At 40.2% G+C, this 23,711-nt stretch overlaps 1 protein-coding gene across 1 annotated transcript in view; it reads right to left on the bottom strand.

Annotated features, from left to right (window-relative positions):
- The window catches only part of Ralgapa2 (Ral GTPase activating protein catalytic alpha subunit 2), a 271,739-nt gene that overhangs the window by 168,391 nt on the left and 79,637 nt on the right, over nt 1-23,711 (bottom strand). The window contains exons 11-16 of the mRNA XM_028754273.1: nt 22,018-22,185; nt 20,963-21,100; nt 17,991-18,139; nt 13,687-13,798; nt 9,728-9,965; nt 6,495-6,659 (exon numbers count right to left, since the gene is read on the bottom strand). Of these exons, the coding sequence (XP_028610106.1) occupies nt 6,495-6,659; nt 9,728-9,965; nt 13,687-13,798; nt 17,991-18,139; nt 20,963-21,100; nt 22,018-22,185 (970 nt within the window). The remainder of the gene's footprint in view (nt 1-6,494; nt 6,660-9,727; nt 9,966-13,686; nt 13,799-17,990; nt 18,140-20,962; nt 21,101-22,017; nt 22,186-23,711) is intronic.

Raw genomic sequence — 23,711 nt, 5'->3', positions numbered from 1 at the left:
CCCAACAGGCAGGCCTAATACATCTTTTAAGGCTTTGTTTTTGCAAAACTGTTAAGAGGGACTTCTCAGATGGAGAAAATCCAAGCCTGTAGAAAGAACTGGAAATGGCAGGAATGGAAGAATGGCAAGAGAAGTGGAAGGAAAGGAACAGTCATATTCCTTGCTGTGTGTGTTACACTGTATTCAGTAAGAGCTCCATACAATGGACAAGAGAATGATGCTCTAACACCTTTTCCTTCCTAATGGTTCTCTGACTCCCTCTGCTGGCATGTTGCTGTTGAAGAAAGACCATGTTGGGCTAAGACTGCTCACATTCTACTGTGCCCTGTTGAGTTGCCTTTTTGTAACTAATGAAACTGATTTCACTACTGATGTAAAATATAAAGACATAGGGTTGCCTATCAAACAAAAAAAAGGCATCTGAGTTACAAAACAACTGTGCATCCTGTTTTGAATGTCACACAATTTCTGTTTAAATCACTTTGAAGAGCTGAATTCTGCCTCAGATTCTAAGTTCATTTATTCTCTGTGAAGTCTAATGACACCCAATCAAAAGCACTAACTTTCCTGTCTCTTGAGGATGTAGTTACTCAACACCATTCCTAACCCACTGCTTTCCAAAGCTCCACTGAAACCATCAGCAAAATGATCATAAGGATTCATTTCTTTTACCCCCACTGAGAAGAGTCGGCATGACTGAAGTAAATGTGTATGTTCTTCAGCTAACTTCTATTTTCTCCAGATGTCTGTCTACTTTTCATTCACTCTTTAATTACAGACTTCCTTATTTCATCTTATTAAATAAGCAAAATTTCTTATGTTCCATTTATCCCTCATGCAAGGCTATACAAGCACAATTAGAATGTAAGGTCCTAGTTTTAAAAATATCATTCATGATGCCAGCTTAGCCTTATAAAAGCACAGGAGATGGTTTCCATTTAACACCCTTGATGTCCACAAAGTCATGCTTACTGAGAGTAAGTTAGTCCAGGTCCTAACAAGAAGCACTTCCATGGAGCTTATGGAAAGACAGAGAAGCAGCTAAGCAAGACTTCCCCTTAGGTGCCATAAATTGGGATAAAGGAAAACAGTCAATCTGCTAGCTATAATCATTACAATATTCCCAAAAGAAAAATGAATAGTCTACCTTTGCATAGCATGCAAGTGCTACAGACTAATAAATGTCCCAACAGAGAAGACAGTAACACTGCAAGACAACTGGGAGGGACTGTTTTCATGAACAAGCGAGGGGATTCCCCAGCTGCCACACCTACTTCCCAGGTGCACAGATTTCTTGATACTCATATTAATGAAAGCAGGTGATTTTGACTCTCCCCAAATTCAAATGCCACTGGCTTCCCACACCTCCAGATCTACTACCATTGCTTCTATTATTACAATTTTGGTGGGTGGACTCACACAGATTAGAAACCAAAACAAGGACTGCTGCTGCCATAATAAAAACAAAACTAGCAGCCACTGACACAGTAAAACTAAAAGAAAAGCAAAAAATACTCAACTTGTAGCCAGAAAGGGGAATTTAAAGAACCTGCTTATGATTTCTTATTTATTTAGTTCAGCTTAGCAGGATATACCAATCCACTCAAAGGTACATCAGAACACAAACCCCACTGCAAATTAGCAGCTAGGAAGAACGGATACTCCTAGAACTGGTAAACACTTCTCTCAGCCTAGTCTACTGACAGGACAGTCACAAAGGACAATGGCATCATACTAACTAATAAAGGACACCTGGAGTCAGATGAGAAGGCACTCATTACAGTAGCTGTCACATCAAATGGCAGTAGCAGTTTGTCCTTAAAGTCACCCTGCTATAAAAGCAGTAAAGACGGCAAAGAAGGAAACACAGACCTGCTCCAGCCTGCTCCACTTTACAGGGCCATTTGCCCCATCTGCACGATAGATCTTTGAGGTTTGACCATCTTCTGGTGTAGACTGGTTTCAGTGAGGGTACTGAGTAGGATCTCTGGCTTCTACCTACTAGATGCCAATAGCAACATCTTACCATGACAACCAAAAATGTCTCCAGATGTTGCCAAATCATTCCTAGTTGAGAGTCATTGCAGAAAGTTACTCAACTTCTGCTGGTGCCATATACACACATATAAGAACCGAGAATTTGAGTAAATGAAAATATAACTCTGAATAGGATCAAAACTTTTACAAATGAAGATATTAACAGGAAGGATTTTTTTTTCTGAGAATATATTCCAGAAAAACTTGTATATAAAAACAAAAACTTAAATGTAAAACAAACTTAAATGTAAAAGTATGGAAATAAAATAGAGAAAGAAATAAAACTTTTCACATTAAAGATTTCTACTTGCTGTCAATTAGCCAAATACATAGCCAAGTCTTTTTAATGCCTCATTCATCACCACTAAGAGGCATCATTTTCTGGGCAATCTCATCCTCAAGCATTTACTATTCAGCAGCAGCTTACCTGATGGTCACCCCTTCCAGTGCCAGCCAGCCTTACTGTTTTCACATTCAGTGTTTACTATAGAGTTTCTAAGCAACATCCTAGTCCCCACTCTCAGTTAAAAGTAACTCCTTCCCTCATGGTATTTTACTTAAGCTTTCATCTGTTTTGCCAAACTACAATGGCGCTACAGTGTTTGCGCTATAGAAACCAGAAGTACACAATCTCCAGTATTGAAAATGTCTTAATCTATATCAGAATTCAGAACATAAAAGGAACATAAAAACATTTCTCTCTTAATTAAGATCTAGTTCATCTTAAAATCACTGAAAAATATCTCTTTGTAGATTTAATTACTCAACACAGAAAGTAAATTCCCTTTGAGAAGGGACGGGGCAAAACATGAGAAAACTTGTTTTTGGTACTACGATATCCTCCTTTGTAACTGGCACAGGGTGATATAACACACAGTGACACAGTGTGGCACTGATGCGTGGACAGTGTGGGCGAAGTGACATCAGAGCAGGATAACTCATGTATGTATCACTCTCATCATTTGACAAGTTCATTCAAAACACCCTACTCAGGCTATTTCAAGATACACAATAGATTATTATTAACTATTTTCACCTTGCATGCTAGAGGGGAAAAAAACACATAAACTTAATTCAGTTGAATTAACTAAATGAAGTCTAAGAACAAATGTTTTTAAAATTAGCACTGTTTAGTTTTTTTTAATTAAAACCTCAATTATCAGCATGAATCTGATAACTAGCAGGATTATAGAATTTTTTACTACTTCATAGCTACTAAACATAAACTACACAAAAACAACTATCAATGTTTTTTGAAACTTAGCACAAGTGCAACAGACAGCCTAGTGTGACTAGGGGTGGTTGAAGGAAACTCAGCCTTGGGCAAGAGGGAGAAGCCAGGGGATATGGATGGACACACAGACAACAGTACAGTACCTGACAGCCTGTGAGAGCAAGAGGAGTAAGAGAGACCAGGGAAGAGAGCGCTCACGGTATGGAGGAGGAGCGGGACGCTTTTAGTAGCAGGCAAAGCCTCAGAGAGGTGGACACAGTTGCTGATAGACTGGCTTCGCTTAGCTTCCAGGAGAGATAAAGTAACATTATATCATCGTACAACAAGATTGTTTACCACTTCTAAGTTCTTAAGGTGCTGCATTTCCTTTAAACATTTAAAGGAAGCCATTTTAAGCTTTAAAGAAATCAATAAAATGAGAGTAGTTAATCACAGTCTCTAAACACAGCCAACCTTTTAGCCAATCACTGATGACTTAGAATGGTTATGCCATACAAAGAACTAGTTTCATTTAAGAATGCTTCTTTTTGCTGCTGTGTATCAGAATGATGTCTGGATTGCTTGCTTAATCACATCATTATTACATTATCAACACATCTGCTATCTCTTCTAAAGGATACACATACAAAGACCACAGTGAGGAAAGGAAAATCAGGCCCAAAACAAAAATTTTTCTAGTAAGTCGTAAATAATTCAGAAATTGATTTACTGAGAGCTGACTGTATTTAAGAGCTAATCATTTAACATTTAGTGATCTAGATATCCCCCAAAGTTCATAAATATATGACTCAGATAGTTTTATTTGATATCCATAAAACCTATCTTTTTATATTGTATTTCACATTTAGTTGAGCAAAAGTTTCTCAATATGAACTTTTGATTTTCTCATACATTGTTGGTTTAAATAAACATTCAATCAAATAAGCACAGAACGTGCTTTAGATACATAAAACTATCCTTAAAATCCATAGAACTATCAGTGCTATCCTTAAAACTGAAATACAAGTGATTTTTTGCTGTGTTATTAATATTTATGTATCTCTGCTAAACATTAGTAAAACAAAACCATATACATTAGTGGCACATTTGAAAAAACTGAAACAAACTTTTTACTCTACTGTCCCTTCCCCTGTTCCTTACTATCAGCATTTCCAGCGATGAGATTACTTATATAAATCATGACTGCATAAGATAATATGTAAAGGGCAAAACCATGTAAATGTCAAAGTGTAAAAGATTTGTTTATCTCTGTATTCAGCTGACATTTTATTTGAGCACTGTTTAAAACCTTTTCTTTTAGTAACGAAATGGTTGTGCATTTTTCCAAAATAGGTCACCATGCATTTTAGAAATAGTAAAATACTGGCTGTTTTATGTGGCAATTAAGACTCACTTTGAACACTCTGAGTTTGAACATCTGAATTTTCACCATCATTGACACTCAGGGCCAGAGTTGTCTTTCCATGACAGGCCTCTTCAGTTACACTCTGATGTCCTCTCTATAAAATCTATTTCCCTGGTGTCAGCATCAGTGACAGCTTCTTCACCTAGTTGAAATCTGTGAGGTGAATCATTGTGTGAAGATTTTAAATGCTCGCTTAATGACACTGGAGAAACAAAGTTACTTTTGCGTGGCTATCCCATAATAATTACTGCTAGCTGCTACTAATTCCTCCTAAGCACATGGAGAATGGTCTCAGTCAGCTTCTATGCTCACAGAAATGCCTTCTACACACTGACACTACAGGAAAAATACTCTGGGTATTGTTTAAAATAGGAAAATAAAACTGAGTAAGATCACCCATGTGTATTAGTCTTATTAAACAACAAGGTATACAAAAATCTTCAAAGACCATTAATAAGCAACAATGAATTCATAACATTTGTCATTCTTAAAGACATAAAACACAATAGAAAAAAATATATATATACATACATGTATGTGTGTATGTGTATGTATATATATGTGCAGTGTCATGTGGCCCCTCAAATGCCTAGAAGATTGTTAAACAGAACCTGCCTTTCCTGAATGCTTTCTAAAGCATGCTGGTGCTTCCACCATACTGTCGGCTTAAACCATCTGGTGAAAACAAAGATTGGCCATGTCATATGGAACACGTATGCATTTGCTGCTGATCAACATGTACAAATAAAATGTATTGTTTTTGAACTAGTGCTTATACTTGGAATTCAAGGGTGGTGAAGGTAGCATAAGTCTGCACAGCTTGGGAAGGACACTGCCTTTGCCACATGCTTCTGAGCACTTTCCCTCAAGGAACCAGTGACAGCAGGAATAATTAGGATTGAACTGAGACAAGAAATCAGTGGGCCTCCTCAGTACTGCATGGTTTTAGGAATTAAGTTTCTCAGAAATAGAATGAGGGAAAACAACCAGAATAGGTGGTGCAAATAACTAAAAAGATAATTAGCAGCAAATGCTAAGGCATAATAAGGAATGAGGAAGTTACAGTTAGAGAACAACATACTTTGACAAAAAAAAAAAAATGCCAGCAGGATGCTAAACTATCTACATTAGGCTTCTAATGAGCAATGAAAATATATGTTACTTAACAAACATTTATTTTACAGTCTGAAGATCTTGTTTATGCTTTTCTGAAGCTGTTGACTACCAACTCTAATTGCACGGTACTGCTAATGAGAGAAACTATCAAAAACTGAGGTACTGTTGTTTCAATCGTAAATCAGAGCACAAATGGAGAAGAGAATCTTACTGTCCTCATAGTGAACGTCAGCTTCCTTTGTAAAGATTTGTCTCTGGCCTTAGTAAACTGTAAGGAGGCAGTCTGCTGGTCAGCAGGTTCTCCATCAAGTACCAGTGCTAGCCCAAATGGGCTGTAAAAGCAGCATCTATGGCATAGGAAGATCTCTGCTTTCAAAGAAGCAAAAGATGAGAGTGTGTCCATTCATTCCTAAAGCCAAGTGTATCTCCGCGTTTTCGTTGCTGGAACTCTAAAAGGAATACTGCCTCATAACGACATCACCAAGACAAAAAATGTGTTTATCACATTCCCTTTCACAGTGCAGATTTTAGAAATAAAGAATAAAACCTGTGACTTGAGAAATAAATAGAACAGAAAGTTTATAAAATATTGACACAGTTTATCTAATAAAAGGTTTACTGTTTAAATTCTGAATAAAAATTTAAAACACTTCTATAAATTCATTTAAAAATAATTAGATTTGTTTAGTGATAAATATTTACCAGTTGCTTTTTGACGAACAGTATTTCTTGCCTTCTCTACTCCTGGTGCTCCAGATGTGGTGGCACTTCTGAATCTCATTGGCTCAGTCACATCTGGATGGCTACGCCAGCTGAGAGAAAAGGACCTCCCAACAGCAGTCCCTTTTTGGGGCTCTAGGACACAACCTGAAAAAGAGTAAGATTGTTGCTACTCATTTTATTGCCTAGGCTGTTCAGCAAATGGCAAATATGTATAAAATAGCATGTTATCAAGAGTCAAAAAATACCATACATACAATAATTCACCACTAGGAGATTCTCTGCCACAAATTAAGAATTGCTTTCTTGTACTGAAATTTAGGAAACTATGTCAATACCCTAAAAATACTTGCCAAAGTATTTTTAATCTCCAACAGTTTCATAAAAATTGTGTCTGCATAGTATTTACTTCAAATGCAAAAGTGGATATTAATCAAAGAAAGAACAAAGTCATCTGAACTTATGCCACTTCCCATGGTACTTTTTTTTTTTTGATCTTCTCTACTTTTATTTTATTTTTGAGATGATAATATAATTACATCATTTCTTCGTATCTTTTCCTCCCTCCAATGCCTCCCATACACCCACTCATTGCTCTTTTTCAAATTCATGGTCTCTTTTTTCATCAATTGTCCCATGGAACTTTAAAAGCCATTACTTATAAGCCAAAATTTTTGAAGTCCTGATATTAAAATGGTATCCTGGCTTCTGAAGACTCCAACCTAGCTATAAACCCCGTGGAGATCCATGTATACTCAGTCAAATAGGCAAGTTAATGAAAATCTACAAATGATTTAAAATCTTATTTTTGTAAGGTTTCAAGACAATGTGGTCTTCAATTTGACTTCCCTTTCCTCATGGTGTCCTGGTCAAATATTTAAAAGAAAGGTCAAAGCCCCCAAAAGAAATACAGAAGGAAAAAGAATAAGACATTCGGGAGATTTTTTATTTATTTATTTTTGCTCAGAAATAATATAAACAATAGATACAACTTGTGGCTTGTTTTTACATTAGGTTTCCTTGGTAAGTAGTTTCTGTTTTCCCTAGTTTAGTGCTTAGGCACATATTTATATAATGAATATTTAAATTACTTTTTTAAATAAGGCAATATAAATTAAGATGTTTATCATGGTCATTATTTAAATAATTTGTTCATATCTCTCTGGAAAACAGCACCTTTGAAGTTGTTTACTTTCCAATGCTAACTTATCTCTTCATAGGACTGTGTTTATTATACACTAGGTAGGAAAAAAGCACTTTAGGATACAGTGTGTCCCACACATGTAGAAATGTTCATGTGAGTGAGTGTATGAGTGTGTGTATGAGAGTGTGTGTGTGTGTGTGTGTAAACACCTTCAGGATATAGAAAACACTTTTTGAGAAAGTAAGCTGTATTTTGTATCTGAGCTCTTCCCTCTTCAGGAGAGAAAACTCTCCTCTAGACTGAAAAAACACTGTCTTACGTAGCCAGTCTCCTGCAGTCTCCTTGATACTTCCAGGGCCTGGTTCACACAGAAACCTCAGACATGCAAGGGGGAACCTGAAGAGAATAAGGACCTCTAGTCTAGTATGTATTTCTAAAAAGACTCCTGTTTTGCTTCAACTATGGAGAAAAAGTGACCTGTTGCTAAAGCTATGTTAAAACATTACTGCACTGTGCCATTAAAATCTAAACTGGAATTAAGCCATTCTACTGGAAAGCTATGAACATAAGCTACTTTGCTTTGGCTTGCTGCTCGCTTTTACTAACTGGGGCTTTGGCAAGCCATTCTCAGACTGCAATGAATACATGATAAGCCAGTCCCTAGTCCATTTATACGGTTAGCTCCTCACTAGAACTAGTTCACATCTCTCTGTATCCACATCCTTTGTTCTCACAGTGACTCTGGACTTCATTATGTGACTTACTTTGGTAGTAAAACTGAAGACGTTAGACCTTAAAATTTTTCTTCTATAACATTATACTAACAATCATGTGCCAACCTGCTGGATTATGAAACGTGTGTGTAGTCCAGTCATACTCACTGCCTGGCTGACAGCCAGTCAGTTCCTAGAATAAGAGCAAGAGCAGTTCCTAGAATAAGAATAAGTGGCCACACAGCACAGACAGAATCAAATGAAAATGAGAATTAGCAGTGGCAGAGTGCACGGCCCACGTTGTCAATGCATAAAATCATGGTCTAAATAAATGGTTAAGAAACTAGATTTTAGGGTGATTTGTCACATAGCAAAAGCCAACTGATAGAGTCTAAAAAAAGGTTACTAGTGCTAAAACATAATCTACTATCAACATATGTAACTTGGCAAAGGTTTGAAGGAAAGAGGCCTTCTTAGAATCAAGTGAAATTTATTTATCACCCAAGGAAATGTCTGTATTCTGTGATTCTGTTTGATATAACCCTGAGAAGTTCCAGGTCAAATCCAAGGTTGCCCCTCTCCATTTCCCCAGGAAGCCCAAGAGCCTCCATAGAAGGCATTTGGCATTTAACCATACCTATAGCTACTTCCCACTCTGTCCAATTTCTTTATACATTTGCTATGTGCCATACACATTTGAATGAACAAGCTAAGTCTTTACAGTACAAGTGAATTGACAAGTTGACTCAAATGCCACAGTCCTTAGGAACTGTCATAGAGACAAGAGGATGACACTATCACCCGCAGAGACTCCCACTGTTTTACAACTCAAAACTATCACTTTTACTTCCTCAAGTCTTAAAACAGTTTGACCTAGAAACAATAAAGCCAAAATGGCTGCTATCTCAAGCACCTGGAATTTCTCCACACATTCTAGGGAGGCAGCAGCATGCAACTTAGCAGTGTAGCATTTGGGCTGGACTTGCCTAGGCCTGATGTCTGTCTTTACCACTTCTTACCTAGCGACCCTGATTGAGTGGATCACTATATGGTCTTTGTATTTTTTCCTTTCTGTCTATGACACAGTTGTAACTAAAAAAGCCATCATAAGGGTGAAGACTATGTAGAGGGCACTGGTTGATGTCTCTCCTGCTATCAGTACTTCTCTCTCAGTTTTCTTCTCAGTCTCTTTAGTCATCAGTTAAGGATGTAATTGTTAACAAAGTAATAGGAGACACAATCTAATGAGCAGCACTGAAAAAGACAGTATGCAGCTGATTCAGCTCATTATGAACTACGACACACTAATAGCTTCCACACACACATGGGCACTCTCTCACCCGTACCACTGCTCTTACCTTTGCCACGCTGCTTCTTCTCCTTTTGTTCACTTAACTTATCTAGAGGTAGGTTTGTCATTTCAACTCCATACACAGTTCTCGCAAGCACAGCTGTCAAGGAGTCCATGATGTTGGACCACTCAGTGATGAGCTCCTCCCATTCCGTAAGGGATGACAGCACCCTGAGAAAGTCGTCCCACAGCTCCCGAGAGATGTACACACAGAGGTTTGCTCGGATCCAAGCCACGATAAGTGTCTGAAATCAACCAAATTTATGATTTTTAACAAACAAAAAACTAAAATAACACCCTTTTCATTACTTTTGACCAACTGTATCCAGGATTTGAATTAGAGTAACATGAGTTATTTGAGGAAATATTATTATTCTAAAGCCCATGGATAACACTGCTGCTATCAATGAGAAGGCAAAACACCTCTGTCCAGCAACTACTCAGCTTCTAAAGGCAGTTCTTTGCCTATCAACACAGAGGCTATCTCAAACACCTTCCTGTATGTATGGTCTAAGTCCTCATGTGTGTATGACTTTGAGCGCTGAGACTGCTACAGAATTCAAAGAAATCTCACTGAAGGAGACTGCCTTTAACCTCAGCCCGCGAGACCTCCCGTCTAGCAGCACTTACCCAGCTTTACCTCCGTCTGCATTCTGAGAAACCTCCTGCTCGAGGTTTCTTCCCAGAACCTTCTGCTTCAGACCTATATGCTCCAATTCGTCCTCATCTTAAAAACCCACACTCTCCAGGAAGCACCCCCTTCTACTTACATCCTGTCCCTCCTCTGCCACAGTCAAACTTTCCCACTCATCACCTCCCAGACCTCTGACTCTGGATTGTTCCTTCTGGCAGCTCTCCACCTCCTGCTTGGGTTTTGTTTATCCATTTCTATAAGCTCCACTACCCTCTAAATGCTATGTACGCTTCTGTCTCCACGGCCAGAGCAGACTCCTTTGCTGGTTTATCCTATCATCATGCAAAGAAATCAATTGCTAATTGCTAATTTTTTATCTAATACTAGGTCCATTTTATTATTAAGTCAATATTTTCTGTTAGATGAAGATTATTAATTTTATTTTGATATATGCTTTTTGGTAATGGCCTTGAACTTTTGAAGACAGGAGTTAAAAATGTACAGACAGAAACTGGCATTTTAGTTTTAATAAAAAGACTCAATAAATACTAATGGCAATAAACTTGACCCAATACTAGATCAACAGACATAATCTTAGGGGAGAGGACAGAGACTACTTAAGTTACTTGCAATCACCTCCCATTCTGCCACAGTACTGGTAGGAGGAACAAAACCAGCTGGATGTCTTGGTGTAGTAAGTATAATGGAAACCATTTTACTAAGTGTAAAATAAGAAATAAAGAGATGATGTGGTGACACATGTCTTAAACTCAGCTCTTGGGAGGCAGAAACAAGCAAATGTTTATAAGTTCAAGGCCAGCCTTGTCTACATAGTGAGTTCTAGGCCATGTGAGACCTTCTCTCAAATAAGCAAAAAGAAAGAAGCTGACTTCTTTCACTATAGACAATTTGTCAGAGGTCACAAACATGTATACAGATCTATGAATCACCAACAAAATTCACAGTACTTAGATATGGTGGAACATCCCCAAAGATAGTTGAGAGGGATGGGATCGGAAAGCACTGGACATAAAAGCAGGACAACCTTTTAATTGATTACGCTTTTCCAAACGGAAGAAGGAGAGTGATAGTCCCAGCACTAGGTTGTGTCACTAACTTGGGCTGAGTCCTGGAGAAAGTCTGTAGGCCTTTCTGGAGTTACACTTCTCATAAACACAAACCAGTGGGGTCAGTGTACGTCAAGGGTCCCTCAGCCCTGATGCTCAATGTTTAATCAGGTACAGCTCAGCATACAAATCACAGGAACACTCCTTACTTAAGTGACTCCTTCTCAGACAGGCAACTGATGACCAACCACATGCTCTCCTACCCCAACTCTCAGGACACTGAACACTGCCAAGTACTGGATCCTAGTGCAGACAGCAGAGGTGAGGCTTTCTGATCACCTTCAGAATATGACAACAAGCACCACTTGAGGCACCTGCCCTTTACTTGGCAAATATTTTTAAATGAGATAAATACTACTATTTGTAGAGGAAACTTTGTTAACCTAGATTATCAATAGAACAGAGGAAAAATAAACACTACAGGAAGAGTTAGAAAAAGAAAAAAGGATAATGGCAACTTAAAATTTCCTTACCTTCTACTAGTTCTTTACAAATATAAAACACACACGTGCGCGCACACACATACAAGTATCTGAACATTTCTGTCTGTATGACAAATGACACATGACAGTACTGGAGCATCAACAAAACAGGTTGGACTATTGCAAACGAAAACAATCCCCACATAGTCATAGTAGAATGACACAGCCTATAATCCTAGCACTCAAAAGGCTGATCCAATAGAGTTGAGAATTTGGACCAACCTACGCGCATTGTACAGCCGGACTTAGAAAAAAAATCAAATAAAAATGAATGTGTAGGCCTATCCCATTTACCAATGAGCTAAGTAGACAAAGTAGTCAAATGGAGAGAGAATCGCTGAGGCTAGGGGGTATGTGCCAATTCCTTCTGCCACCTCTACAAACACTATCTGAACTATACATACACACTTTATGTCAGCCAAGACTAGGAACTGATGAAGAGGATGTTGCCTTCCTCAGCCATCACTTCAGTCCACTATGCTCCTGCCTATCAATTATTCAGTCAGGCCTAAAGCAGATGTCATATATTTCCAGTTCTTTCACTGGTCTCTTTCAGAAATGTTCATAAATTCTATGAACCCTATTAAAAGTAGTGTAGACCAGGCAGTTGCTCTGTGTTATTTCTGCTTCCCTGGGCAGTCCATCATCGGTCTGCTGATCTCTTGATCCTACACACACTGGGGCAGGAAGCACTGGTATCTCTTTGGCTCTCAGATCAAATGGAGTCATCCAGCTTGGCCAGATCCTGAGTTTCACCTGCCTCTGGACCAATCCATCCTGACCTCTTTCACTCGAATATCATAATGGCAAACCAACATTTAAACAGCACCTGCTGTAAGCCTCACCCTCCATACACAGTACCCCCTCCAGACAGTTCCTTCTTCCGACTCCTCCCTTCTATGTCAAGAGCTCTTGGAAGCCTTGTCCACAGTTGTTACCTCCACATCCTGATTCGTTCATTCCAAGTAGACTTCAATTCTTTAGGCCATTCTCAACCACTCACATCTTAAAAGAACCAAAGGTTAGCTGCTCCCGCTCACTTTCCTGGACATCTAGAACAACCTACTCTAGCTTTCCACTCAGCAAACTGGGCCTCCTTCCTCAGCAAATCTGGCTGGCTCTGTCTTCTAAGCATAAGTTCTCCCTCACAGCCACTCCATCCAGTCTGAGACGTTACATACAGTTGTTTGACACAATGATAGTCTAGATAGAGTTTTATCCCATTTCCACATTTCTATTTATCCCATAACTGTCAGATCTACCTGGCTTTCTCTCCACTAAGATATTCAACTCCTGTCTGTTTGTTTGTTTGTTTGTTTGTTTGTTTGTTTGTTGAGACAGGGTTTCTCTGTATCTCTAGCTGTCCTGGAACTCGATATGTAGACCAGCCTGGCCCTTGAATTCAGAGATCTGCCTGCCGCTGCCACCTGATTCTCTGATTCTGGGACTAAAGGTCTGCGCCAGCACCACCCAGCTTATTTCTGTCACTTTTGTAATGCCTACCACTCTCAAGCAAACCAAGAAGAAGGGGGCAGAGAAGGAAGCTTAAAAACACAACTCTTAACTGGAAAACAGATCAAAACTTTTAGGACAAAGCTAAGAAAATTTTTTTCTAAAAATGTAAAGTTAATTTGATATAATTTGCAAATTTTTCAGTAATTAAAACTAATTTGCCAAGTCTACTTTAATTCTACATTTGCAGCATTTAATAAAAAAGACTTACCCTGAAGAGCAACCCTGCCAAGCTCTGGGCAAACAAGTCCTTTCCATGCTTATCCTTTGGCTTCTGCATGACAGCTTCTGTTATCCTGAGAAGGATTTGCAACATCTGCTCCCTGGGCCACCAAAATAAAAGCTCATATTAATAATCACATTTCCAAAGCACTTTGTAGGTATGAGATCTCTGCAATCAGCAATACATATTATTTGGAAGTGTTAAGCGTCTAGGTTCCAGTTAGAGAATAAGCATTTTATCAACATAAATTACTTGGTGTTACCACAGTTCTACAACATGCTTTCCACATCAGTGCCAACTGGCAGGATGATATCTTCCAGACATCTTCCCAGCCTGACTTTTCTCCTTGCAGAAAGGAGGGTAAGATGGTTTTCTCCAGTTGAACCAGCACATCTGGGCACTCACTGAGGGACTAGGTGAGCCGGTCTGAACTTATATGGTACCCGGGTATTCTCTATCACTACGTTACTTAACCTAGGTAGCTTCCCATCTACGTTTGTGATAGAAAACAAAACTAGCTCTCTGGGCTTTAATATGAGGACATAGGCAGTCAATACCACTGCCTGACAGTGGTTGCTGCAGAAGATATGGGTTTGGAAAGGTCAGGACTGAACGTTGATGGGCAGAGCATTTGTGCCTGGCAGATCCTGCTTATACCAATAGTGCACACCTGGGCTGGCTGCAGTCACCATAGCTCAGTCACCATGTGCTACTGTAGTCGTACAGAAGAGGGCTTTACATAATAGGCTTAAAGAATTAGCATAGTACTGCTAATTGTGACAGTCAGTGTTTAAAACTGCAGTGGGTCATTTTTTTTCTCTCTCTTATACGGCCAAGTTGTATTTTCTCATACTCTTGAACTTTGTGGGGATGGAGAACACACTATCTTTTGTAGAGAGAGGAAGTCCACTCATTCTAAGGCAATCACTCTGGCTCCTGTAAGGTTTTGAGCTCTGTTTGTTTACCTTCACTACTTTCTTCTTGCTCTTCCTACTCTCTAGTGAAAAACAAAGAATACGACAAAGCAATGTGGTCTAGATCAGACAGCGAGAGCTGTAGGAGGTGGTTTCTTTTCTCCTGTCTCTGTACAGTAGACAGATGATTGGCTCTGGGTTCTCTCGGTATCTGGCTCCATTGGGCTTTAGTCCCGGGGTTAATTGTTTGGTAACATCCATTCTCACAGCACTCTCTTCCATCTGGCTACTTGTTTTGCACTATCAGAGATTTGAAATATGGAGGAAGAAGACAAATGTTCCACCTGATCTAGACATGTGTGCACAGTGCAGGACAGAAAGTCTGAGAAGAAAAAGTGGGAAAAGAAATGACAGAGCTGGAAGCATCTTGCCCCACTCACAGCCAGCATATCCAGGCCCCTGTCACACTGGGGCTTTGGATATTTAGTAGTGCACTGCTGTGTGCTCACAGTAGATGCTCCGGCAGCAACTACCAAATGGAAAGAAAAGAAAGAGAGGTGGGGAGGGAAAGAGGAAGAAAGGAGAGGAGGACAAAGGGGAGGGGAAGCATGGAGCATTTGAATTTAAATATGTAGAAAGTCCAGGCAGCAAACTGTGCCCCCTTTCTATGATCTACCATGTTTACTTAGTTACTGTTATTATTTATTTCCACAATTGTCTTTTTATTCTTTTATCAGAAATCTTTAAATTACTAAAGAAAAAAAAAACAGTTGATTTATTTTACTTCCTAGAATTATAAAAACTATAATACTGTGCAATGTATACAGAAATCATAGCTTTCTAAAGAAAGTAACAGAAAATACTCTTCACACAGCTGTGGTACAAGGAGCATCATCCAGCTGTGAAAGCACTTCTCATGGGGTCGTTCTGACTGCTGTGATAGGGGACTGAGTTTTCATCACATTGTGCACTGCTGTAATATTTCCAAATTAAGCACTTGGTAGAAATACTAATTTAAAAGACAGGAAAGGCGACCTTGTAATTTATCCTTTCAAATCCCCATTTTGATACATGTAGTGTAATACTTGTGAACTTGCTGCAAGGTACAATTCTTCTGGGCCCACCCTTGTCTCCTCTCAGTGGCCTGTAGCCTCTGACAGCTCACTCTTGCCTTAATTTTAGGGCTTCTCACCCAATGTGGATGGACACCTTGTACAACACCAATAGTGCTGGCTCTAGGACACCTCTAAGACAGGTGTGGTACGGGGAAAAGTCCCAATACAGAAGGATGTCACTGACACAGGACCTCAGTGGCACATTGCAGGTGAACACACCTAGGGCAGACCTGAGAGGCTGCAGGTGAAGACATTGGGAATGAGGGAAGCATGGCTCAGGGCTTCTGCTCTATCACTGAAAACACTGAGGGCAATGTGGACACTACAGGACACAGGATAGAAAAGCTTAACAAAGAATTTTCAATGGAAGAAACTCGAACGGCCGAGAAGCACCTAAAGAAATGTTCAGCATCCTTAGTCGTCAGGGAAATGCAAATCAAAACAACCCTGAGATTCCATCTCACACCAGTCAGAATGGCTAAGATTAAAAACTCAGGTGATAGTAGATGCTGGCGAGGGTGTGGAGAAAGAGGAACACTCCTCCATTGTTGGTGGGACTGCAAGATGGTGCAACCACTTTGGAAATCAGTGTGGCGGTTCCTCAGAAAATTGGACATAGCATTACCCGAGGATCCAGCTATACTACTCCTAGGCGTATATCCAGAAGATGCCCGAACATATAACAAGGACATATGCTCAACTATGTTCATAGCAGCCTTATTTATAATAGCCAGGAGCTGGAAAGAACCCAGATGTCCTTCAACTGAGGAATGGATTCAAAAAATGTGGTATATTTACACAATGGAGTATTACTCAGCTATTAAAAACAATGAATTCGAGAGGTTCCTAGGTAAATGGATGGAACTAGAAATTATCATCCTGAGTGAGGTAAGCCAATCACAAAAGAACACACATGGTATTCACTCACTGATTATTGGATATTAGCCCAGAACCTTGAAATGCCCAAGATGCAACTCACAGGCCACATGAAGCTCATAAAGAAGGAAGACTAAGTGGGGGTGATTCGGTCCTTCTTAGAAGGAACAACAAAATACTCAAGGGAGCAAATATGGAGACAAAGTGAGGGACAGAAACTGAAGGAGGGGCCGTCTCAAGACCACCCCACCTGAGTATCTATCCCATGTGCAGTCACCAAAGGTAGATGCTGATGTGGAAGACAGGAAGTGCATGCTGATAAGAGCCTGATATGGATGTCTCCTCAGATGTCTTCAAGAGTCTGACATATTCAGAGGCAGATGCTCACAACTAGCCATTGAACTGATCATGGGGTTCTCAATGAAGGAGTTAGAGTGAAGACTGAAGGAGCTGAAAGGATTTGTGGCACCATGAGGAGAGCAACAATACCAACCAACCACAGCTCCCAGGGTCTAAACCACCAGCCTGGGAGCACTTAGGGAGGGATCCAGGGCTTTAGCTGAATATGTAAGAGTGGAGGGCCCTGCTGGGCATAGGTGGAAGAAGAGAACCTTGACCTCATTAAGGCTGGACGCCCCAGGGGGTGGGAATTTTGAGGGTGGGGAGGTGGGAGTGGAGGGGTAGATAGAGGCTACATCCACAGAGAAGAAGGAGGAGGGGTGAGGGGATAGGGGGTTCCTGGGTGGGTGGGGGATGGGGTAAGGGGACAACATATGAAATGTAAATAAAACATCCAATAAAAAAAAAAGGAAAAAAAATAAAGTGAGATGTGGAACTTAAAAAAAAAAGAAAAGAAAACATCTAACATTTTACCTCTGAGCACACAATTAATAGCAAAAAAGCAAAGAAAAAACAGGAAGGAAAACTCAGGATACACTTTTGACTGTACTTTTCTGTCACTTTGACTACATATTATTTTAAAAACTAGTTTTTCCAAAGTGGATTCAAAATAACAAGTTGAAGGGATAGAATTCAAGTTTATAGCACTTCAGGACAACTATCAAACTTGCTCTGAAGAATTATATTGTAAAGCACATACCACATATCATAAAACTCGCTGATAAAAGTTTGAAATGGAAAATCCACTACTGAGTAATGTAACACCAACACCTGTACATGAGCAGTTTTAAAAACAATAATGAAAAAACTAATTACCCAAGTGCTGGGTACTTCCCTTTGCCACATTTCACAGAAGCTGCCCCAAGGGGCTGATGCTCACCTTACTGCCAGTTTTGAAAAGACATTCGATAACTGGAAACCTTAACTCTTTACTTATACTGAAAAGCAAAGGCGGCTGTTGTAGGATGTCAAGCTGAAGCAAACTCACCACGTCTTCTGATTCATTGTAAGTTCCATGATCATTCGCCGAAAAACAATGAGAACAGCTTTACAGGCATCGACGTGTTCTCTCAGGAGCAAGGGAACGTCGGCACAGGGCTCCAGCAAGAAGACATTTGCAGCATTTGTAAGGAAGACCTTAAAGCCAACAATTTTACATTAGAAGATACAATTAACCATATGCATCTGAGAAGATTTTGCCTACAGATAATATTACCTTCCTTCTACCAGTGAATCCTTTTGGGTTACTTCCACAGACTACTTCAATACAGCAAACGGCACCAATACATGTTCCAGGTACTATGGCTCACCCCTTAGGATTGCCTAGGTATGCATCTAGAAGACCTTTCTCTGCTAGTCCATATAAACAGTGTCACTTTAGCCATGAATCATGAAATATTGGAATTTGTTATATCGTTCAACAGTAACAACAAAACAACAATAATTAAAAATAACAAAACCTAAGACCACTGTATCAAGGGTGACAAGGTCTAGGATACAAAAGTCACAGAAGAGGCCTGTGGCTAGACAATAGAGCTAGAATTCTTTTTCCAAAGTAAATTTAAGACGGCAAGTTGGAAGAATAAGAGTCAATTTATAGGAAACCCATGTGGTGCTGACAGAAGCTCACAGCACAGCACATGAACTCTGCTTCCTGGTGGAACAGTGTTAGTGTCCTTGAGCGGTAAGAACTGAGATCGGTGTACCTGGAAACACACAGTGCCACATGGTCAGGTTGCATCTTCTAGAATCAGGCCTTTTTTTTTTGGCATGTGCATGTCTATCTGGGATGTGTGTGTGTGTGTGTGTTTGTGGGTGTGTGTGCACACTGCTGAGGAAGTGGGGGCTGAACATATGGGCATGTGCATATGGAGACCTGAGAAGAAGTTGACATCAGGTATCTTCCTCAATCCCTCTCCATCTTATACAGTGAAGCAGGGTCTCTGTCTGAACTCAGAGCTCAGTTTTTCCTTGTCTGTCCAGCTAAATTACTTCAGGGATTTCCCATCTCTGTCTCTCTAGCACCACAATTATAGGTGGGCTTGGCAGCCCACCTGGCTTCTAGAAACTCCAATCTTCACACAATGTAGTTTTAACAACTGAGCCATCTCTCCAAGCCCAGGGCTTTTTTTAATAGAAGAAATCTATTATGTAAACAATAGTCTCAGCAAATTCTTAAGGTAAAAGCATGTTACAAGAGTCAGCTGGCTACTCTATGCTCAGCCCCAGATCTCTGAGGTCCAAGGTCTTTGTTCTGTGGCAGTACAGCTGACTTAGGTCCTCAGAGAGTGAATTACTACAGTGAAAGAACATGGTAGCACTCATAAAGTTAAGAGCACTGACTACTCTTCCAAAAGACTTAGATTCCCAGCGCCCACATGGGGTCTCACAACTATCTGCAACTCCAGTTTCAGATAATCCAGGGCCCTTTTCTGGCTTCCTTTGGGTACCAGCCATGCTTGTGGTGCACAGGTATACAGTTAACCAAAAGGCCTGTACACATAAAATAAGATAAAATCACATAAATCAGATGAGTTCTATCTGTACACATACCCTTTTGTAGGTGTCCTTTAAACAGTACAAGAACTGAAACTGTAGGAACAAATCCAGTTTCTCTGGATTTTCAGTGCACAAAATTCCAAATAAAATTCATAGGCTGACCAGACAGGTTCAAATCAACATACTCAAAAAATTGATAACAACTCTGAAGACTTAACCTTTATAAAATGAATGTCCCAATTTTTTTTTGTTTGTTTGTTTGTTTTTGGTTTTTTCAAGACAGGGTTTCTCTGTGTAGCCCTGGCTGTCCTGGAACTCACTCTGTAGACCAGGCTGGCCTCGAACTCAGAAATCCGCCTGCCTCTGCCTCCCAAGTGCTGGGATTAAAGGCATGAGCCACCACCACCCGGCTTGAATGTCCCAATTTTATAGAAAAAAAATCACCAACAATCACTACCAGATAAAAATGACAACGTGAATTTGGATAAGAAAAAGAGGACAAGGAATTTTCTAGTTAAAAAATTATAGCAGCTTCAGCAACAATGTTTTTACAGGAGTAAAGCACAAATAACATAACACAATGCCTTTTAATTTCATGTGTTGTTTTCTTGAATTTGAAAATTCTGCCCATTCCCAATTAAAAGTCTTCATATACTATACTTTTACTTTTAATAATAGCTTCAAAATACCAACACAGGAATACTGTATTGGCTTTGGTTAAGGTAAAACAAACAATCAAAATTATTATGTCCAAACTGCACTCATCCTAAGCAGCAGTAAAAAATGCTATCTTACCAGACTCCCACCTAGCCTCTTTCCCCACGGGCAACCACTCAAGAGACAAGTTACTGAATTCAATGAGAACAAAAACAATTTAAATCCTGTTGCTTTTCAAGCTGTAGAGCTGCAGGATGACTGCAGTCCATTTGCAAGGAGAGGGCTACAGGACACAAGGACCCTCCAAGTATCTGTGTCAAGGTCACAGGCTATAAATAGGAGCTGCAGCCAGTTTCTGATTTACTTGAGTAAAATCATCTTTACTTTCTTTAAGATTTCTCTCTCTCTCTTTCTCTCCCCCTCCCCCCCCGGTCCCGCCCTCCCCCCTCTCTGTGTGTGTGTGTGTGTGTATGTGTGCATGCGCGCGCGTGCGCACACGCGCATGTGTGGTAATCCAAGTAACTATTCGGATGTACTTGGAAGATACTTTCAGGTACAAATCATATACATTTCACAGTCACTGTAAAATAATCCTCAAAAAGCCTGCAACCAGTTTCATGTCTTTTTTAATTAGAAAAAAATATTTTCCATTTGTAAGTGGAAAGAGAAACTTAGAACTTAAGGCCTCTTTAGTACCTGATGCTCAAACCACCAGTACATCTCATATGACATCATTCTAAGTAAACAAAATATTCACAATGTCTTCTCCACCTGCCCGTCTCTGTGTCCCCAGTGGCAGCATACCTGCAACATAGCTTGGGCCCCGGCTTTCACATTTGTGTTGTCCTCGTCTGTCACACACCCTCTGCTCATGGCACTTGTGAAGGAATACGTGCGTCCCCAACTGGATGACCGTTTATGACCAGAGCTTTCAGATGAGGCCTTCAGAAGATAATAATCCATTAATCAAGTAGGGAGAAGCCTACGTTTACACACTCAGTTCCTTCACTCTGCTCAGCACTCAACCCCCAGAGTCCAAGGTGGTCTCAGCCGTAGTATGTACTGGAAGAGCCAAGTCGGCCTGATGCTGGGACACAGAAAGCAGGCCTCTACACGTACAAATTCTACTTGCTTATTGATTGATCTGACTTCATAGCTAGCTACTAAAATGCTTTCACCAATATTGAAACATCAAAAAAAATCAGTACAAACATTTAAGTTTTAAGTCTGTGGCTAAAAGTTTTAAATATTGTAAATTAATCTAATCAGAAACATAAATATAATTTTGGTTTCTTTTATTCTTGGGATGTTTTGTGCAGTCACTTTACATTCATTCATGCCTGAGTTTGGAAGAGGACAGTGCCTCCTGCAGGAAGGCTACACTTAGTGCTGCTGACACACCAGAAACGCTCACTCTTTACTTAGCTAATCTTTTCAAATATTTAATACAGATAGATGTCTTCTGCACAGTTAAATGCAAATGACAAGTATGGAAAAATATTTTATGTTTAATTTTTCCAACAACTATTTATTTAAATGAATCAAGGAGAGGCCATCGGCTTTTCAGTCTCATCGAGAGAATTGTAAAATGGGAGAAAGCAGCTGTCTTGCAACAGTGTCTAAGAAAGTAGCCTTGTGTGTGTGTGTGTGGGTGTGTATCCCTAAGTTAATTGTAAAGGAGACAACTGCCCACCAAAGATGGAGAATGAACACTGCTTCTCTTAGGCAGGTTCTCTCCAAATCTAACAGCCTGAGAGTGTCACCTAAGGGCCTGTCTTCATGGGCAGGGTAGGACCTGAGCTGGTCTATTTTACCAAGTTGTATGTACCCTCAATTCAGAGGCCAAGTGATAGTGTTACCTCCTTGGAGTCAGTCTCTGAAAATCCTAATTTTTCGGCATCTTCTTGACCAACATCCTTTTTATCTGGTTCCTCCATGAACACAGGTTTGTTCTGGAGGATCCATTTCCTGTACACTTGAACTACTTTTCTTGTTACAGATATCTCACAGGAAGGCAACAAAAATGCCTGAAAAAAAAAAACCTCTTTAATGCCACGTAAGCTCAGATAACAGACATTTTCATTATCCACTTCAGAAACATTTAACTTGTACAGAGACCACAGACACACTTTTGCACACACTTATTTGAAGAAAGAAGAGACATCGTCATAATTAGCCTAGAAAAATAATGAAGACTCATAGATCTTTCTATCTTCCAGGTAGGTATATAAAATAATTATAACTAAACTTGCAAGTTTTCTCAAAACCCATCAGAAACGGTTTGTAAAGCAATAGACAGGCTGAGGTGGGAACATGAGCTGCTGCATTTATCTGCGCTCAGGTGAGCAATGCTGGGGTTGGAACTGGCCTGCTTGGGTAGAAGCTGGAGGCTGTTAAAAGCACGGCCTCTTCTTGCTTTTTGGGCCTTTTTCTTCTGCTTCCCTCATCTTCCTTCCATCCCACCTTTGTTAGTTCCTCCCTACTTCCTTCTCTGACAGTTTTCTACATTTATCAGAACACCAAGTACAGCCACAAATGTTAACCAGACCAGCCACTTGTGTTGGGAGCCGACTCCTAGCCGACTCCTATCATCTTTGCAGCCATCTCAGGCCATAGACCCTGACAAGAGACTTGTTTTCAACAGCCCGCAACAACTGAGCACACTCTGACAAACATCTTGTTTTTCTCACATATCTTGTTTTGCTGTTTAGTGCCGCCAGCTGCAAGGCGCACGTGATATCCACGCTGCTGGGTGCACGTGGTCTCCTCACAGCTAGCTAGGTGCACGTGATATCCACGCTGCTGGGTGCACGTGGTCTCCTCACAGCTAGCTAGGTGCACGTGATCTCCTCACAGCTAGCTAGGTGCACGTGGCCTACACGCTGCTAGCTAGGTGCACGTGATATCCACGCTGCAAGGCACATGACGTAGCGCCTTCAGCTGTGCTTGTCCACGAGGGCAAGGCACGTGGTAAAGGGTATAAATACCCAGGAGTTCCTTCCAATAAAGAGACTTGATCAGACTCCCTGTCTTGTCTCCATTCTTCGAGTCTCTGCCCCCACTCTCTCTCTTGCTAGGCCCTGACCTGCGGACCGGAGCAGCAGAACGGGCGGTTACAAAGTGCCCCCCCCCCAACGTGAGGCAGCTCGGGTGGCTACAACTTGTAACACTGTGCACATTTGTCAGAACTTAAAAAAAACAAAACAAACAACAATAACAACAACAACCACAACAATACCCTTATGTGTATAGTGCACAGGCCAGAGGTCAACATTGGTTGTCTTTTTCAATTGTTTCACCTTCTTATTTTTATTAAAAAAGATCTCTCACTCGATTTAAGCCCTGGCTATTTGGCTAGACTAGCTGATTAAGAAACCACAGAGGTCTTCCTATGTCCACCTCCCAGCTAGAAACACACACAGCACAGGGTATGTTTAACTACATGGGTACCGGGGATCTGAGCACTTTACTAAATAAGTCATCTCTTAGCCAATGAAATTTTTAATATTAAGGAATTTACTTACGTATTCGTGATTTAATGTGATAAGACTAT

The sequence above is a fragment of the Grammomys surdaster genome, unplaced genomic scaffold, assembly GCF_004785775.1.
Source record: "Grammomys surdaster isolate TR1022 unplaced genomic scaffold, NIH_TR_1.0 129, whole genome shotgun sequence".
NCBI classification, from domain to species: Eukaryota; Metazoa; Chordata; class Mammalia; order Rodentia; family Muridae; genus Grammomys; species Grammomys surdaster.
This window is presented reverse-complemented; position numbering and strand designations above follow the sequence as displayed.